General features: G+C 47.1%; 1 protein-coding gene across 1 annotated transcript in view; it reads left to right on the forward strand.

The window, feature by feature from the left end:
- ZC3H4 (zinc finger CCCH-type containing 4) overlaps positions 1 to 14,016 on the forward strand; it is a 589,226-nt gene that overhangs the window by 176,342 nt on the left and 398,868 nt on the right. The window contains exon 6 of the mRNA XM_044083867.1: positions 12,895 to 13,003. Within this exon, the coding sequence (XP_043939802.1) occupies positions 12,895 to 13,003 (109 nt within the window). The remainder of the gene's footprint in view (positions 1 to 12,894; positions 13,004 to 14,016) is intronic.

Genomic DNA, 14,016 nt, shown 5'->3' on the forward strand with positions numbered 1-14,016 from the left:
ACTGTTGGGTGGTAGGAAGAGAGGGTTGTCTGTGTACGAGGCAATTTCTGCATTGCCCTAGTATGCCCAGATTCACCAGGTGGACAGGAAAAATCACGGGAAGCTGACCCTTGGACATGCCTGGTTTGGTGCTTTTTTTTTTGTAAAGTACAAGAGCTGTTTTCCCTTACCTTAGCAAGGTACTTTGCAATTATAGGCTCTTTAGTGCCTACCATTAATTTCTCCTTATTAACCAAGAGAGTTGAGTGCTTGTATCAGTTTAAGGCGTCCTAGTGCTTTCCAGCAGGTTTTAGAGCAAGTGCTAGTCACAGGGATGCTTAAAGGTAAGATGAAAAAAAAAATGGTTTATCCTAAACACTGTGGTATGCACTAGAGGAGGTAGATGTGAAAGTAGGTAACTTTTTACCTGTCTAAAAAGTTAAGTTTTAGTGGAGTCACTATTTTTAAAACTGCAAGATAGATTGAAAGGGGGTGGTCTCTTTTGTATTCTGGTACTATGGAATACAGTAGGATGGCCAATAATTTTAAATAGTTGAAGGGGAGTGATTTCACAAAATGATAATTTTGCACTTACTGACACAAGCCAGTATAAGCGAGAAGAAATGAGATATATGGTCAAATTAACATATGGGGCAGGCAGCTAGAAAGTCAGTGATGTTTAAGAGCACAACAGTAACCAGGTGGAAGGATGGGGAAAAAAATGTCTGCTTGACTCACGAGACAAAGCTGTGGTCTCTTTTCAAGTTTTAATATGCAGTTAAAAGCAGAATGCAAGTAAAACATAAGGTAAAGAAAACAAATCACAGTATTCAAAATAGAAAATAAATAAAATAGTTGCTTGTCCTGATCAAGGCATTCAACACTCTGAATCATCTTTGGTCCTCTGGATCTCTTCAGGTTGTACAGATAATACAGTCAAGGGTACATAAAGAAGCAAGGGGGAACCAGATCATACTCCTTTGCAGACTAGCCATGTTAGATTAGGATATAGCTTTATAGCACAGACTCATTCTACAGGCATTCTACATTCTGTCAGAGCAAAATTGTGCAGCAGACAAGTTATCAGGCCAAGGGAAGGCTCTCACGAATTAAAAATAGATCAAGGTATCTTCCAAGATTTGATCCATCTGTGGGGAGTTCCTCAAGTGAAATTATTTGACTCCTTTTTGAACAATCAGCTGGCAAGATTCTGTCCAGGACTCCATGAAGAAGACCAGGAAGACTGATGCCTTTTATTTTCCTTGGACAGAAATGTTCCTTTATGTGCTTTCATCTTTTTCACCTATATCCAGGTTACTTTTGAAGATTTGAAGGAATCCCCCAATATGATTGTGGTGACTCCCTTCTGGCCCAGGCAACAGTGTTCCATAGATGATTACCACAAGCTTCCTCGCAGAATTGATCTACTCGCACAAAATCAGGGCGAAAAAGAGAAAGTGTATACTTCTGCAACTCTGGCATTTAGGGTCATAAACAACCAGACCCATATAACTAAGTATTCATTAGCCCTTCTCTCTGATGCTTGTAAGTAAAATTCAGAACTACCAGATTCTCCTACAAAAGCTCAGTTATCCTCCATACTGAGCTCTTCTGCTCAAGGTACACACCATTCTATTAAGTGTAGCTGTGGTGCAGTGGAGGCATCAACCAGAGCTGCTGCTTCTGGGTTGGTTCTCTGGAGGTACTCCTGGCTCAGACTGCAGCCCTTGCCAGACAATATAATGGCAAAAATTATGCATGCCCCCCACCCCGGACAACAAGGCATTGTTTGGTACTTCTGCTGCAGAACTCTTCAAGTCATTACAAGAAAAGGGCAAAGGGGAACTACCTCTCTAAAGCACCTTTTGTTAGGAAACCTTCTATATCTCAGTCTTCCAAAGGGAAAAGAGATATTAGGAAGCAATTTTCAGCCAAGTCATCTACATCCTCTCTTGCTGCTCAGAAGCGTCCCTTTCTGTCTAAGCCAGGTCATCTGTGACTGACTCCACTCTGGCAGCCAGACTCATCTTTCCTTATGCCTTTCCCTTTCTCTCCCTGCATGGAAACAGATCACCCAAGACTCTCGGGTCCCTTCCATTATCATTCAAAGATTCTTCATGGTGTGGAAAACTCCACCTTCCATCAGGGGTATACTTCAGCCCCCAAAAGAACAGTTGGATTACTTTCCCCAAATCATTTTCAGTCTCCTCTCTCAGGGCACCATTCAGGAGATGCCTCCTTCACAAATAGGGAAAGGGTTCTATTCCAGGATGTTCTTGGTCCCCAGGAAGGATGGTCCCTGGAGGCGCATCCTAAACTTATCCCACCTAAATACCTTCCTGAAGGTTCCCGCCTTTCTCATGCTACCCTTGAACAATCATCTTTCCCTCATCCTCCCTCAGGCCTACATGATGTCTCTGGACATTAAGGATGCTTACCTCCACATTCCCATTCATGCTCGATTCAGGAAGTATCTTCGCTTTGATACTGCTTCCTCACATTTTCAATTGTCTGCCTTGCCTTTTGGATGGTCTATGGCCAGAAGGGTCTTCACAAGATGCTTAGCTCCTGTCATAGCCTTTTGCAGACTAAGGAGTATTCAAATGTTCCCATACCTGGGTGATCTTCTCCAAGCTCATTCTCCAGACATCCTTAAACCTTAAAGAGAATCTGCTCTTAATGGTGTTTCTGATGGACGGTTTAGGATTCACTGTCAGCTACCAAAAAGCTACCCTGGTTCCTTCCCAAGACCATGTCTTTCTAGGATGCAGACTTCAAACAGACAGGGTGTTGCCCCCCCCCCCCTTGAAAAAGTTCTGTCTCTTATTACCTACTTTCAGGTCCTCTTACATCCATGACTGCCAGGGAGTTTCTCCACCTCTTGGGCTTCGTGGCATCCACTATTGCCATGCTATCACTAGCCAAAATGCATATGAGGAAATTCAGGTGGTACCTAAGGTCATTTTGGGTACAACACTCTCATCCACTGGAGTTTGTGATAACCCTTCTCCCCTGCTTGAAAAAGGAACTGAACTAGTGGATTCAGTATGTTACCTTGAACCCAGGCTTCCCCTTACAGCCACGCCTTCCCACTCGGGAGCTGTACACAGATGCTTCAGACTTGGGATGGGGAGCAACCCTGGCTTCTTGGGAGGTAAAAGACGTGTGGTCCCCTTCCCAAAAGAGGGAGCACATAAATATAAGAGATGAGAGCCCTCATTTTTGCTCTTCAAACCTTTTCTTCCAGGCACCCTGAAGTGATTCACAGACAACACCACAGTCCTTTGGTATGTCAACAGGCAGGGGGGGGGCAAGTCTTATTTCCTGTGCAGACTGCCTCTCCAAGCTTGGGGGTTAGCCTCAGAGTCAACTCACACTCCAAGCGGTTTATATTCCTTTGACTCAAAATGTGGCTGACACATTGAGCAGGTCCATGACTCAGTCCTATGAATGGATGTTACACAGGGATGTGTTTCTGGACATTGTAATCAGAGGGGTACACCTCCGGTAGATCTCTTCATCTTCCCCATGAACAGACTACTTCCAAAGTTTTGTGCCAGAGTCTCCAATCCACTGGTATGGAAGGTGGACACCCTGTCCTTTTCTTGGAAGGGATGTTTCTCTATGCATCCCCCTCTTCCCGCTTCTCCAAAACGTTCTGTTGAAGATACAGCAGGAGCAACCAAAAATTTTGTTGGTGACTCCCTTTTGGCCATGACAGCATTGGTTACCCCTTCTACATTTAGTCAAGGGCAGTTATCACACATTACCCCACAGAGTGGACCTACTTACACAGGACAAGGGATCTGTAATACATCCACAGATGTCACCCTGCAACTGACCCTGTGGGTGATCTGGGTTTGATTCCTTTCAAACACCTTTTTTCTGAGGACATGCTGCAAGTTCTGCAGGAAGCCCGAAAACCCAATACTAGGAAATCGTATATTTTCAAATGGAAAAGGTTTACCATCTGGTGTCTTTCTAAAGATCTACAACCACTGCAGGTGGATGTTCCAGTGGTTCTGTTATACCTGTGTGAATTGTTGAAGAGTGGATTGTCATACTCTTTAGAAAAACCTCATCCTTCTGCAATCTCAGCATGTCTGCCTATGACTCCTTCCTTGTTCTCAAGGCTGGAAGTTAAACTTTTCCTGAAAGGTGTTTTACATATTAGACCACCAAGAATACAAGTTCCTCCTCCTTGGGATCTAAATTTTGTTCTAGAAAAACTTACCCTGGCTCCTTTTGAACTAGCAAGTAGTTCTTCTCTACAGCACTACACCTGGAAAACCATTGATCTGAAGTAGGAGATTCATTTGTCTGCAACCTGTGGGTTATGGATCCGATATCGGATCCGAACCGGCATGGTTTTCCAGCTATGGATCCGAGCTCTCAGCTCCTCCCCTCACCCATAATGCCCTGCTCTCCCTACATGACCTCAGATCTAGTTTGCTGCGCTGGTGACCAGATTGGTTTCTGAGAGCTCTACAGCTAAGTGTTTATTACTGCTAATTTAAGTGTTAAATTTAAGGTTTTTTCAGTCAGTTTGTGTGAAAGTTATAGGTTTCCCTTATTATAGCTTAAAGTTGTTTAGTTTTATTAACTTTTATAACTTTTAGTTTCCCTCCCCTCGCTGGTGCGTAGTGTGTGTTTGGGCCTGTGTTTGTTTGGCTAGTTAGCCTTTACTTTTTTAGACTAATTAAAGTAAAAAAAAAAAAAAAAAAAACTAGTGTCTTTAGGATGTCTGAACCACCGAAGGCTGTTTTTTCGAAGTGCTCCGAGTTTCCCCTGCTGATGGCCACACTCGGTGCGTTCGATGCCTTGGGGTTGAACACCTCACTTCTGGATGTTCCATTTGTGCAGGGTTCAACCCCAGGGCATTGAAGGAGCGGAGGTCTAAGCTGGTCCTGGTGTGACTTTTGCCCCCGGACTCGGCTCCGGCTTCCGCTCCTTCGGGGGGTACCGTGTCTACGGTTCCCTCCTCTCCGGCTCCCCCTCCTCCACCTGGGACTCAACCTCCCTCTAGTGGTTTGGAGGAGAGGGAAGCAAGAAAGAAGGACCGGAGGGAGAAGCACCATAAGCGGCGGGCCGAGACCTCTGTTTCGGCCCCGCCTGCCAAGCGGGCTTCTCCTCCGGCCTCCTTATCTGCTGGTTCTCCCCCTCCTCGGCTCCGGTCTCCTGTGTGCTTTTCACCGGGACCTGAGGAGGAGGAGACCCGATCTCCGTCGAGGCTATCGAGGAGGCACTCAAGGCCTACCTCGGTAGCCTCGTCGAGATCTACGTACAGTTTATCCGATGCTGATCTGGACCGGATGATGAGAAGGTTCATCCAGGCCCAGATGCAGATGGGAGTGCTCTTGCCCCGGGGAGCTCGACCCCTTTCTTTAAACCTATAGCTCCTTCTCTGACCCGCTACCCGGGTTCGGAGCAGTTGGAGCCGAGCAGCTTCGGAGCCGGGGGTGGGTCAGCGCCGATAGTACTGGGTACTTCGGATCCGACCCTGCCCTCGAGTGCTTCGGATCCGACCTCTCGGAGCCTGGATCCGAGCTTCGGATCCGGGGGGATCAGTGCTCCGGCGCCATCCGTGTCGGAGCGCACTGTCCCCTCGGATCCGAGTGCTTCGGTGCCGGCTCCGATCCACTTTTCGGATCCTAGGGGGAGCCGATTATCAGATCCTTTGGTCGAGGTTGGCTCCCCCTCAGCTTTTGATGTAGTGGAGAGGGCCCTGTTGAGGGTTTCCGGACCCCCGGCACTTGCTTCGGCTCCGTCCCGCGCTCCATCTGCACTGGGCCAGGCTTCCACCATCCGGCCACTGGGACAGCCTGCTCCTTTGCCCCAAGTTGTTCCCTTGGAACATGACACTGCTTGCGAGGGATCTTCTGACAGCCCCCCAGAGGATGCCCCTCGCAAGCATACGTGCAAAAGGAGGCACATAGACTCCCCAGAGTCTCTCACAGAAGACACGGACTTGGAGGAAGGGGAAGGCTCCCCAAGATCACCCCCCCAAGGATGTCTCCTTTGGAGACATCATGGAAATGCTTCGCATAAGGGGGGGGTGGTCTGCCCCCAAGTCTTCCTCGGACGAGTCCGTGTTCTTGGAGGCATTTGAAGCGGGCCCGTCTACCTCATGGGTGTCACCTCCTGCCGACCCCCTGGTGGACCTGATTACCACCAGGGCGTGGAAGGATCCGGACACCGTGGAGCCAATCCCAAAAAGGCCTGACCGTATACTTAGTCCCCCGGCTGACCGTGCCCACTGGAGTAAAGGGCCTCCGGTAGATGCCATGTTGACGACGGCGGCCACCAAGAGGGAACTTGCTCAGGAGAGCCCCTCAGTCTACCCCCCGAGCAAGGAGTCTCGGATGATGGGCCGCTTGGGGAAGCGGATGTTTAGTTCAGCGACCTTTTCAGTGAGGACGCTGAACTACCTGGCACATGTGATTAGGATGCAGCGCGATCTTATCAAGGAATACGCTGCATCCCCCCCAGAGTCCATGTCGGAGGAGGACAAATTGTTGCACTCCACCCGTATGGCCACTCTCAGGTCAGTGACTAATACCTCTATGCGGCTACTGTCCCATGCTACGGAGGGAGCCGCTAGAGCTGCAGGAACAGGCCTAGTTACTAGACGTCAGGCCTGGCTCCTTCATTGCGATTTCACGGAGCCCTTCAAGGCGTCATTTGCGAACGCTCCCTTCGATGGTTCTGCCCTTTTTGGCAAATCTGTTCGCGATACTTTGACCCAGAGCGAAAAGGACGGGAAGACGCTGTCTGCCGTCGGAATCCTCTTCTCTGTGCCCCAGAGGCCCTATTCTAGGAACCAAAAGGGCCAGAAGAAGATGTGGTTCCGGAAGTCGCAGCAGTCCCAACCTGCTCCGGACAACCAGTCCTTCCGTGGCAGGGGAGGACAGGGAGGACGCCGCCCCAGGGGCAGAGGGGCTCCCAGGAACTTTGGGTCCAGAGAACCCTTCTCTGAACGGCCCGCGCAGCAGCCCTGAAGGGTTGCCCGGCTGCTCCACTCTGGAGGCAGTCGGGGGACGTTGAGCACCTAGCGGCATGGGAGTCCATAACGTCAGACCGCTGGGTCCTCCGCATCATATCCAGAGGATACCGCATCCCATTTCATCACCTTCCAAAATTGAAGTCCCTCCCCGACGTTCCACCCGGTCAGAGGGAGGCCGCTTTAGCAGAAATTGGCCATCTGCTAAAGAAAAGAGCCATCCAGCCCGTCCCCCCAGACCAGATCGGATCAGGGTTCTACTCCAGGTTCTTTTTAGTGCCAAAAAAGACAGGGGATCTAAGACCAATTCTAGACCTTTCACTCTTGAACCTGGCAGTTCCCAAGGAGAAGTTCCGAATGGTTACCTTACAGTCTATTCTCCCCCTTCTGGGAGAAAATCACTGGATGTGCTCTATAGACCTCAAGGACGCGTACTACCATATTCTAATGGACAGGCGCTCCAGGAGGTTTCTCCGCTTCTGGCTGGGAGCCAGTCACTACCAATTCCGGGTCCTTCCCTTTGGTCTCACCACAGCCCCCAGGGTGTTCACCAAGGTATTAGCAGTGGTAGCGGCCCACCTGAGGCTTCAGGGGGTGCAGGTCTTCCCTTACCTGGACGACTGGCTTCTCACCGCTCCAACAAGGCATCTACTGTTATTGGCGCGAGATTCCTTTCTCCATCTAGCTCCCCGTCTGGGCATCACAATAAATACAGAAAAGTCCAACCTAGCCCCTACGCAGTTCATAGATTTTATAGGTGCCAGGTTAGACACGAGACGGTTAAGAGCCTTCCTCACTGCGGACAGAATTCAGAATCTGCAGCTCCAGGTGCGGGCCATTCTCCACTCCAGCTCAGTTCCAGCGGAGTTGGTCCTGAGGGCTCTAGGGTCCATGGCAGCAGCGATAGCTCTTCTTCCTCTCGCCAGGTTCAATATGCGGGTCCTTCAATGGACACTCCTTGTTCAGTGGTCTTATCTTGCTCTTCTTATGCATCATCCCATTGCGATCAGCAAAGCTTGCAAGCGGTCCCTCCTGTGGTGGCTCCACTCACCAGATCTCCATGGAGGCCGCCCCTTTTGTGCTTCTCCCCCTCTCGCCACGGTGACCACGGACGCCTCCCGCCTCAGGTGGGGGGGCATTTTGCAGGCCGGACGGTCCAAGGCACGTGGAACGATTCCGAGACCTTACTGCATATCAATGTTCTAGAGATGAGAGCAGTGCTCTTAGCGTTGCAAGCACTACAGGCCTTTCTTCCCTTGGGAACTATTACAATTCAGTCGGACAACATGTCTGTCGTCTGGTATATCAACAAACAGGGGGGAACCAGGTCTTACCCTCTTTGTCGAGAAGCCATGAGAGTGTGGGAATGGGCAATCTCCACCAACCGCTTTCTCATTGCAATGCATATTCCGGGTCGGTCCAACATCCTTGCGGACAAACTCAGTCGCACCATTCTCTCCCCTTACGAGTGGTCTCTCAATGCTCAGGTAGTGAAACGCATCTTCGCATGGTGGGGAACTCCTTGTTGCGATCTTTTTGCGTCTCCCTCAAACACCAAGTGCGACAGTTTTTTCGCTCTAATCCCTCCTCCCGGAGATTCCCCAAGAGACGCTCTGGTGCATGCTTGGCCCCCCGGTCTTCTTTATGCTTACCCCCTTTGCCTCTGATGCTCCAAGTTCTTCAGAAAGCCTCTCGGTTGGCGTGCAGAATGATTCTCATTGCCCCATTCTGGCCTCGACAGATCTGGTTCCCCTTCCTAAGGTCTCACTCGGTGAATCCTCCTTGGATTCTAGATCCCATTCCGGATCTGATATCTCACCCGTCCCATCTATCAACCCCGAATCTGGACAACCTGAAGCTGACTGCTTGGCTGCTCCAGTTCCACTCCTGATCAGGACTCCCGGTATTTCGTCTCCAGTTAAGGCCATCCTGGTAGCGGCTCATAAACCATCTACCAGGAAAGTTTACCGCAGCAAGTGGAAACGGTTCTCCATTTGGGCGGAGCGGCAAGGTCTAAACCCCTTCACAGTTCCCCTTCCTCTGGTGCTTGACTTCTTAACCACTCTTTTTAATGATGGTGCCAGCAGTTCCACGGTCAAAGTGCAACTTGCGGCAATTTCTCATTATCATATTGGTCACGACTCCAGTCCACTGATGTCTGCCAAATTGTGTAAGATTTTCCTAAAAGGTACTTTTCTTCTCAGACCCCCTGTAAAGCAAGTGGTTCCTCCTTGGGACCTTTCATTGGTCCTTCGGGCCTTGACCACTCCCCCCTTCGAACTTGCGGCGACGGTAGATCTGAAATCTTTATCTTTCAAGATGGCCTTTTTAGTAGCCATTACCTCGGCCAAGAGAGTTTCAGAACTTCAAGCCTTATCAGTCAAGCCTCCTTACTTGGTCTTTCATCCAGACCGTGTATACCTCAGGACCAACCCGTCCTTTCTTCCTAAGGTAGCTTCTGAAGCAAATATTAATCAATCCATTAACCTCCCTGTTTTCTTTCCTAAATATCAAAACAAGGGTGAATACAAGCTACATTCCTTAGATGTTCACAGGCAACTTAGATTTTATCTGAACAGGACAGCTGGTCATAGGCAATCCGACCAGTTGTTTATTTCCTTTGCTAAATTCAATTTGGGCAAGCCAATTTCCAAAGTCTCATTATCACGCTGGATTTCACAGTGCATCTTATTGGCTTATCAAGCTTCTGGAAGGCCCGCACCGGAGGGAGTACATGCCCATTCAACCCGGTCAGTTTCTACTTCAGAAGCCTTTAAGGCTAGGATTCCTCTGGATGATATTTGTTCAGCAGCCACTTGGGCTTCATCTCATACCTTTATTTCCCACTACAAGTTGGATATTACATCTAGAGGTAGAGCATCCTTTGGCTCCGCGGTGCTCCGGAATATCCTTCCATGATGGCCGCCCAAGATTTTGGTAGCTGGGGACTCTGTCCCACAGGTTGCAGACAAATGAATCTCCTACTTCAGATTTAGAAGTTATGTACTCACCATAACGTTCCATCTGTGTAGGTGTATTCATTTGTCTGCAACCATCCCGCCCTCCTATCCCCCTGGCCTTATCAGTTTCCTGCATATTATGTGTTACCCTTTTTAGGGTATTTCTTTTGATGGCAAACTCGATCTGAGGTCATGTAGGGAGAGCAGGGCATTATGGGTGAGGGGAGGAGCTGAGAGCTCGGATCCATAGCTGGAAAACCATGCCGGTTCGGATCCGATATCGGATCCATAACCCACAGGTTGCAGACAAATGAATACACCTACTCAGATGGAACATTATGGTGAGTACATAACTTCTAATTCTTGTAGCCATCACCTCGGCTAAAGGGTGTCAGAACTTCAGGCACTGATGGCTTCATCCCCCTTTACTGTTTTCCACAAGGACATGGTTTCCTTATGCACTAACCCCTCTTTTATGTCCAAGGTGATGAATGAGTTGTCACTCTGTCAGTCCATTCATCTTCCCACCTTTTTCCCATCTCCCCAGTCCTCTAGTGAGAAGATTTTACAAACCCTGGATGTGTATTGACAGCTCAGATTTTATTTGGACAAAACCAAGCCTGTTAGGAAATCTGATTTGTATTTTTATTTCCTATCAGTCTAGGGCCCTGGACAGGCCTGCTTCCAAGCACACTGTTTCCACTTGGATTTCTAAAACCATTACCTTTTGCTGTGTGCCCCATGGGAAAACTCTCTGCTTCTCCAGTTAGGACACACTCCACCAGAATTGTGGCCTCTTCTGGTGCTTTTTTTCAAAGGTCTAGACACCTGCTGTATATTAGAAGCAGCTACCTGGTCCTCTGTACACACTTTCACAAAACTTTTAAGTTGAGTGGCATTTCCAGATCTAGAGCTGGTTTTGCAAGGGCTGTTCTACAGGGGTTTGTAGAGAGTCCTACAACCCCTTCGCCCCAACATTTCTTCTGCATGAGCTTTGGTATTCTTCCTCATGTTATGAATACTGCAGCATATGAATAGCAGGACACAGAATAGTTATGTAAAATTTTACCATAACCATAAGATGTCCTTCTCTTCTCTTCTATATGTTGCAGTATCCCCCCCCCCCACCTTCCCCTGATGTTTGCCTGCATGCTGGTTGTGCGTTTCCTCACCTTTTTTCAGGCTGGTGCTCTTCTGCATCATTCAGTTCTTTGGATTGGTATGTTCTGACGTCCAGTTTATACCAAATGTCATTTTATGACTGATGTAGGACTAGTACTGTGTGCGACATCGCACATACCCTGCAGTAGTGTTAAACTTTTGTGTACTGGCTGGATGTATGTTTCAGCAGGTGGCGGACTCCCTCACATTACGAGTGCTGCGACATACAGCAGAGAAGGACATCTATGGTTATGGTCAGATTTTAGACAACTATTCTTTCTTCGGTGTCTGTCTGAGCTGTTTCCTTCATGTGTAGTTTATGCCTGTGTGAAGGTATGTCCCTGCTGTTTCCATAGGCTTTTCTATAAATTCTTCCCTGGCATCTTGGCCCCTAGTGAAGTAGTCTTTGAAGTGCATCCTCTGTCTGAGCACTCCAAGGAGGAAATTGGCCCCAGCTTGGAACCTGAATTTTATGTTCAGAAAACTGTCATTACCAACTGATTTTGCACGTCTAAAATTTCTCACTTAGGAGACAGTTTTCTTGTTAGCCGTCACCTCTGCTAGGAATTTAAGTTGCAAACTCTTTTATATGCAGTGACCCTTTCTTGCAGTTCCTGGGTAGCACTGCAGACTAATCCTTCCTTTATGGTGGACGTCATTACTGAAGTTCTCCTAAGTGAGCCTGTTTATCTGCCAGACCTCTTTCCTAATCCCCAGAGTAAAGGCAGTAAGTTCATGCAGTCTCTAGATGTACCAACCCAGCTGATGTTACTACTTGGGTAGAACAAATCTTATAGAAAGCAAGATCAAATCTTTATCTGTTTTGCAGAAAATAAATAAGGATTGCCAGTGGCAAAGCAAGTTTTGTAGTTGCTCATACACTGCATTAACTTTTGCTAAAAGACCCATATCTTGACCTTTCATGAAAACTCAGGCCTATTCTAAAAGTGGTAATACAGCTGCTGTTGCCATCCCAAAAGGGGTTTAATGCCCAGGACATTCTAGAAGTAGCCACCAGGTCCCTGGATGACACCTTCTCAAAGCACTGCAGGCTGGATATGATATGAAGGGCCAGAACTAAGATTTCCTTTGATATTCACATCCGAGCAGTGAGCCAACCACATCTTCATTGGACAAGCTTTGGAAATCTTCCCTGTTGGTTATGACTGCAGCAGTGACCCATGAAGAACATAGTACAGTTATATTGTTTATATAGTTAGTGTACCTTATTTGTAGATTGATTATGGTCTCTGTTGGATTCCTGCTTCCTGCCTTTCACCTGTACTGAAATTGAATCATTAGTAGCTGGAATGGGTACCCATATACCCCTTTTCCCTTCACACTTATAACATTGCACCCCTCCTCTTTGTTCATTTTCAATTAGGAGAGCTTGAATGCCCTCTGAAACAGATTGCATCCCTGAGGCAAGACAAAACAGCAGCCCCTAACATATAAGCATGGCTCTGCCCTGCTATGGGAAGGGGAGGAACCAAACATGGTGCAACTAGAAGCCATATATATGCCAAGTGCTTGAAGATATCTGAGGAGACGAGACATCAGCATGGTTATGGAGGAAGAGTACTCAGCTCATAGCCAGGCTGGATGTTGGACTCTGCCAACAGTAGAGATCCCTTTAGTTTATAATTACAACAGTGACCATATTCGCACATCTACAAGTTATAGTAAGTTGCATACATGACTGTACTTTTCTGTGCCTCTTTGTAGTTGTAAGTTAAAATTGTTCACTCCTTTTGTTGTTTTTGGATGAAAGTAATACCTTATTTCAACTTACAGCCCAAAGATGAAAATGATGATGACATGGATGATGATGATTTTGATGATTATTCCAAAGAACTAAATCAGTATAGGAAATCTAAAGAAGGCCATCATCGTGGCAGGGGAGGTACGTTTTCATAAATTTTACTTTGATACTCCTATGGTTCACTAATATGCTAATAGCATAGTTGTAATTTATTAGTGCATTATGTTCATAATTGTATGAATTTGCACACACTAATCTTTTTATTTTAAGTGAACATTTTCACTGCTCATTCTTTTATTTTTAAAATAGCTGTTTTTTTTTTTTTTTTCCTGTCTGTAAATGTATTCATTCTGGGTTTGTCAGTCTTTTTTTCACATCTAGATAACAACAAGATTTGGTAAAAATCCATTTGATAGTACATAGTTTCAAAACCATACCCGATCCCTCATTTTAAAGAGAAATTGTACATGTATCATAAAAGGATCATTGCTGCAAGATGCATATGCTTATATTGCAGCATCCACTTGAGGTGGACGTAAATCTTTGGCTACATCCTTTTAGCAGTTGGATGTCATGTGGTAGCCATGGCCATTAGAAATCAGCTTGGCTATAAAGGAGAGCAGCTAGTGTGTTTGCCTTGCTCTTTTTTTTTTTTTTTTTGCTGCTGAACTAATCAGTTGCTGTGAGTAGACATGTAGTTTTATTGGCCAGTAAAGGGGTAGTTATTCAGCATAGTTTTTTTTTCTCTCCATGACCATCAGCTACTGCCCTCCACCCCCTGCATAGCTCTTGAGCCCATTGTTTCCCCTGTTATCATGGGCTAACAGAGGCTGTCATCAGTCAGGTGACAGTGGGAGTTATCTTCCACTTTGCCATATTAATTGTTTAATGTGTTCACTTTTACCTTGCCTTTTAGCAGGCGTACAGATTTGAAGTACCCTTTTCCTTGCAGCCAGAGAGTCTGGCTTTACCCCCTCTCTTTAGACTCTGGCTTCTCACATTTAGTTGTCTCCAGGGTAAGAAACTACTAATAACCCTGCCCCTGAAGCCTTATCTTTCACAACACAAAGTTCTGGAATTTACTTTATGGCCTTAACTTCACTCTTTGCCTGCTAATGTGTGCACATATGTTGTCACACAGGTCTTCTGTGCTT

This window comes from Protopterus annectens, chromosome 1.part0 (genome assembly GCF_019279795.1).
Source record: "Protopterus annectens isolate FY-2018-M chromosome 1.part0, PAN1.0, whole genome shotgun sequence".
Lineage (NCBI taxonomy): Eukaryota > Metazoa > Chordata > Ceratodontiformes > Protopteridae > Protopterus > Protopterus annectens.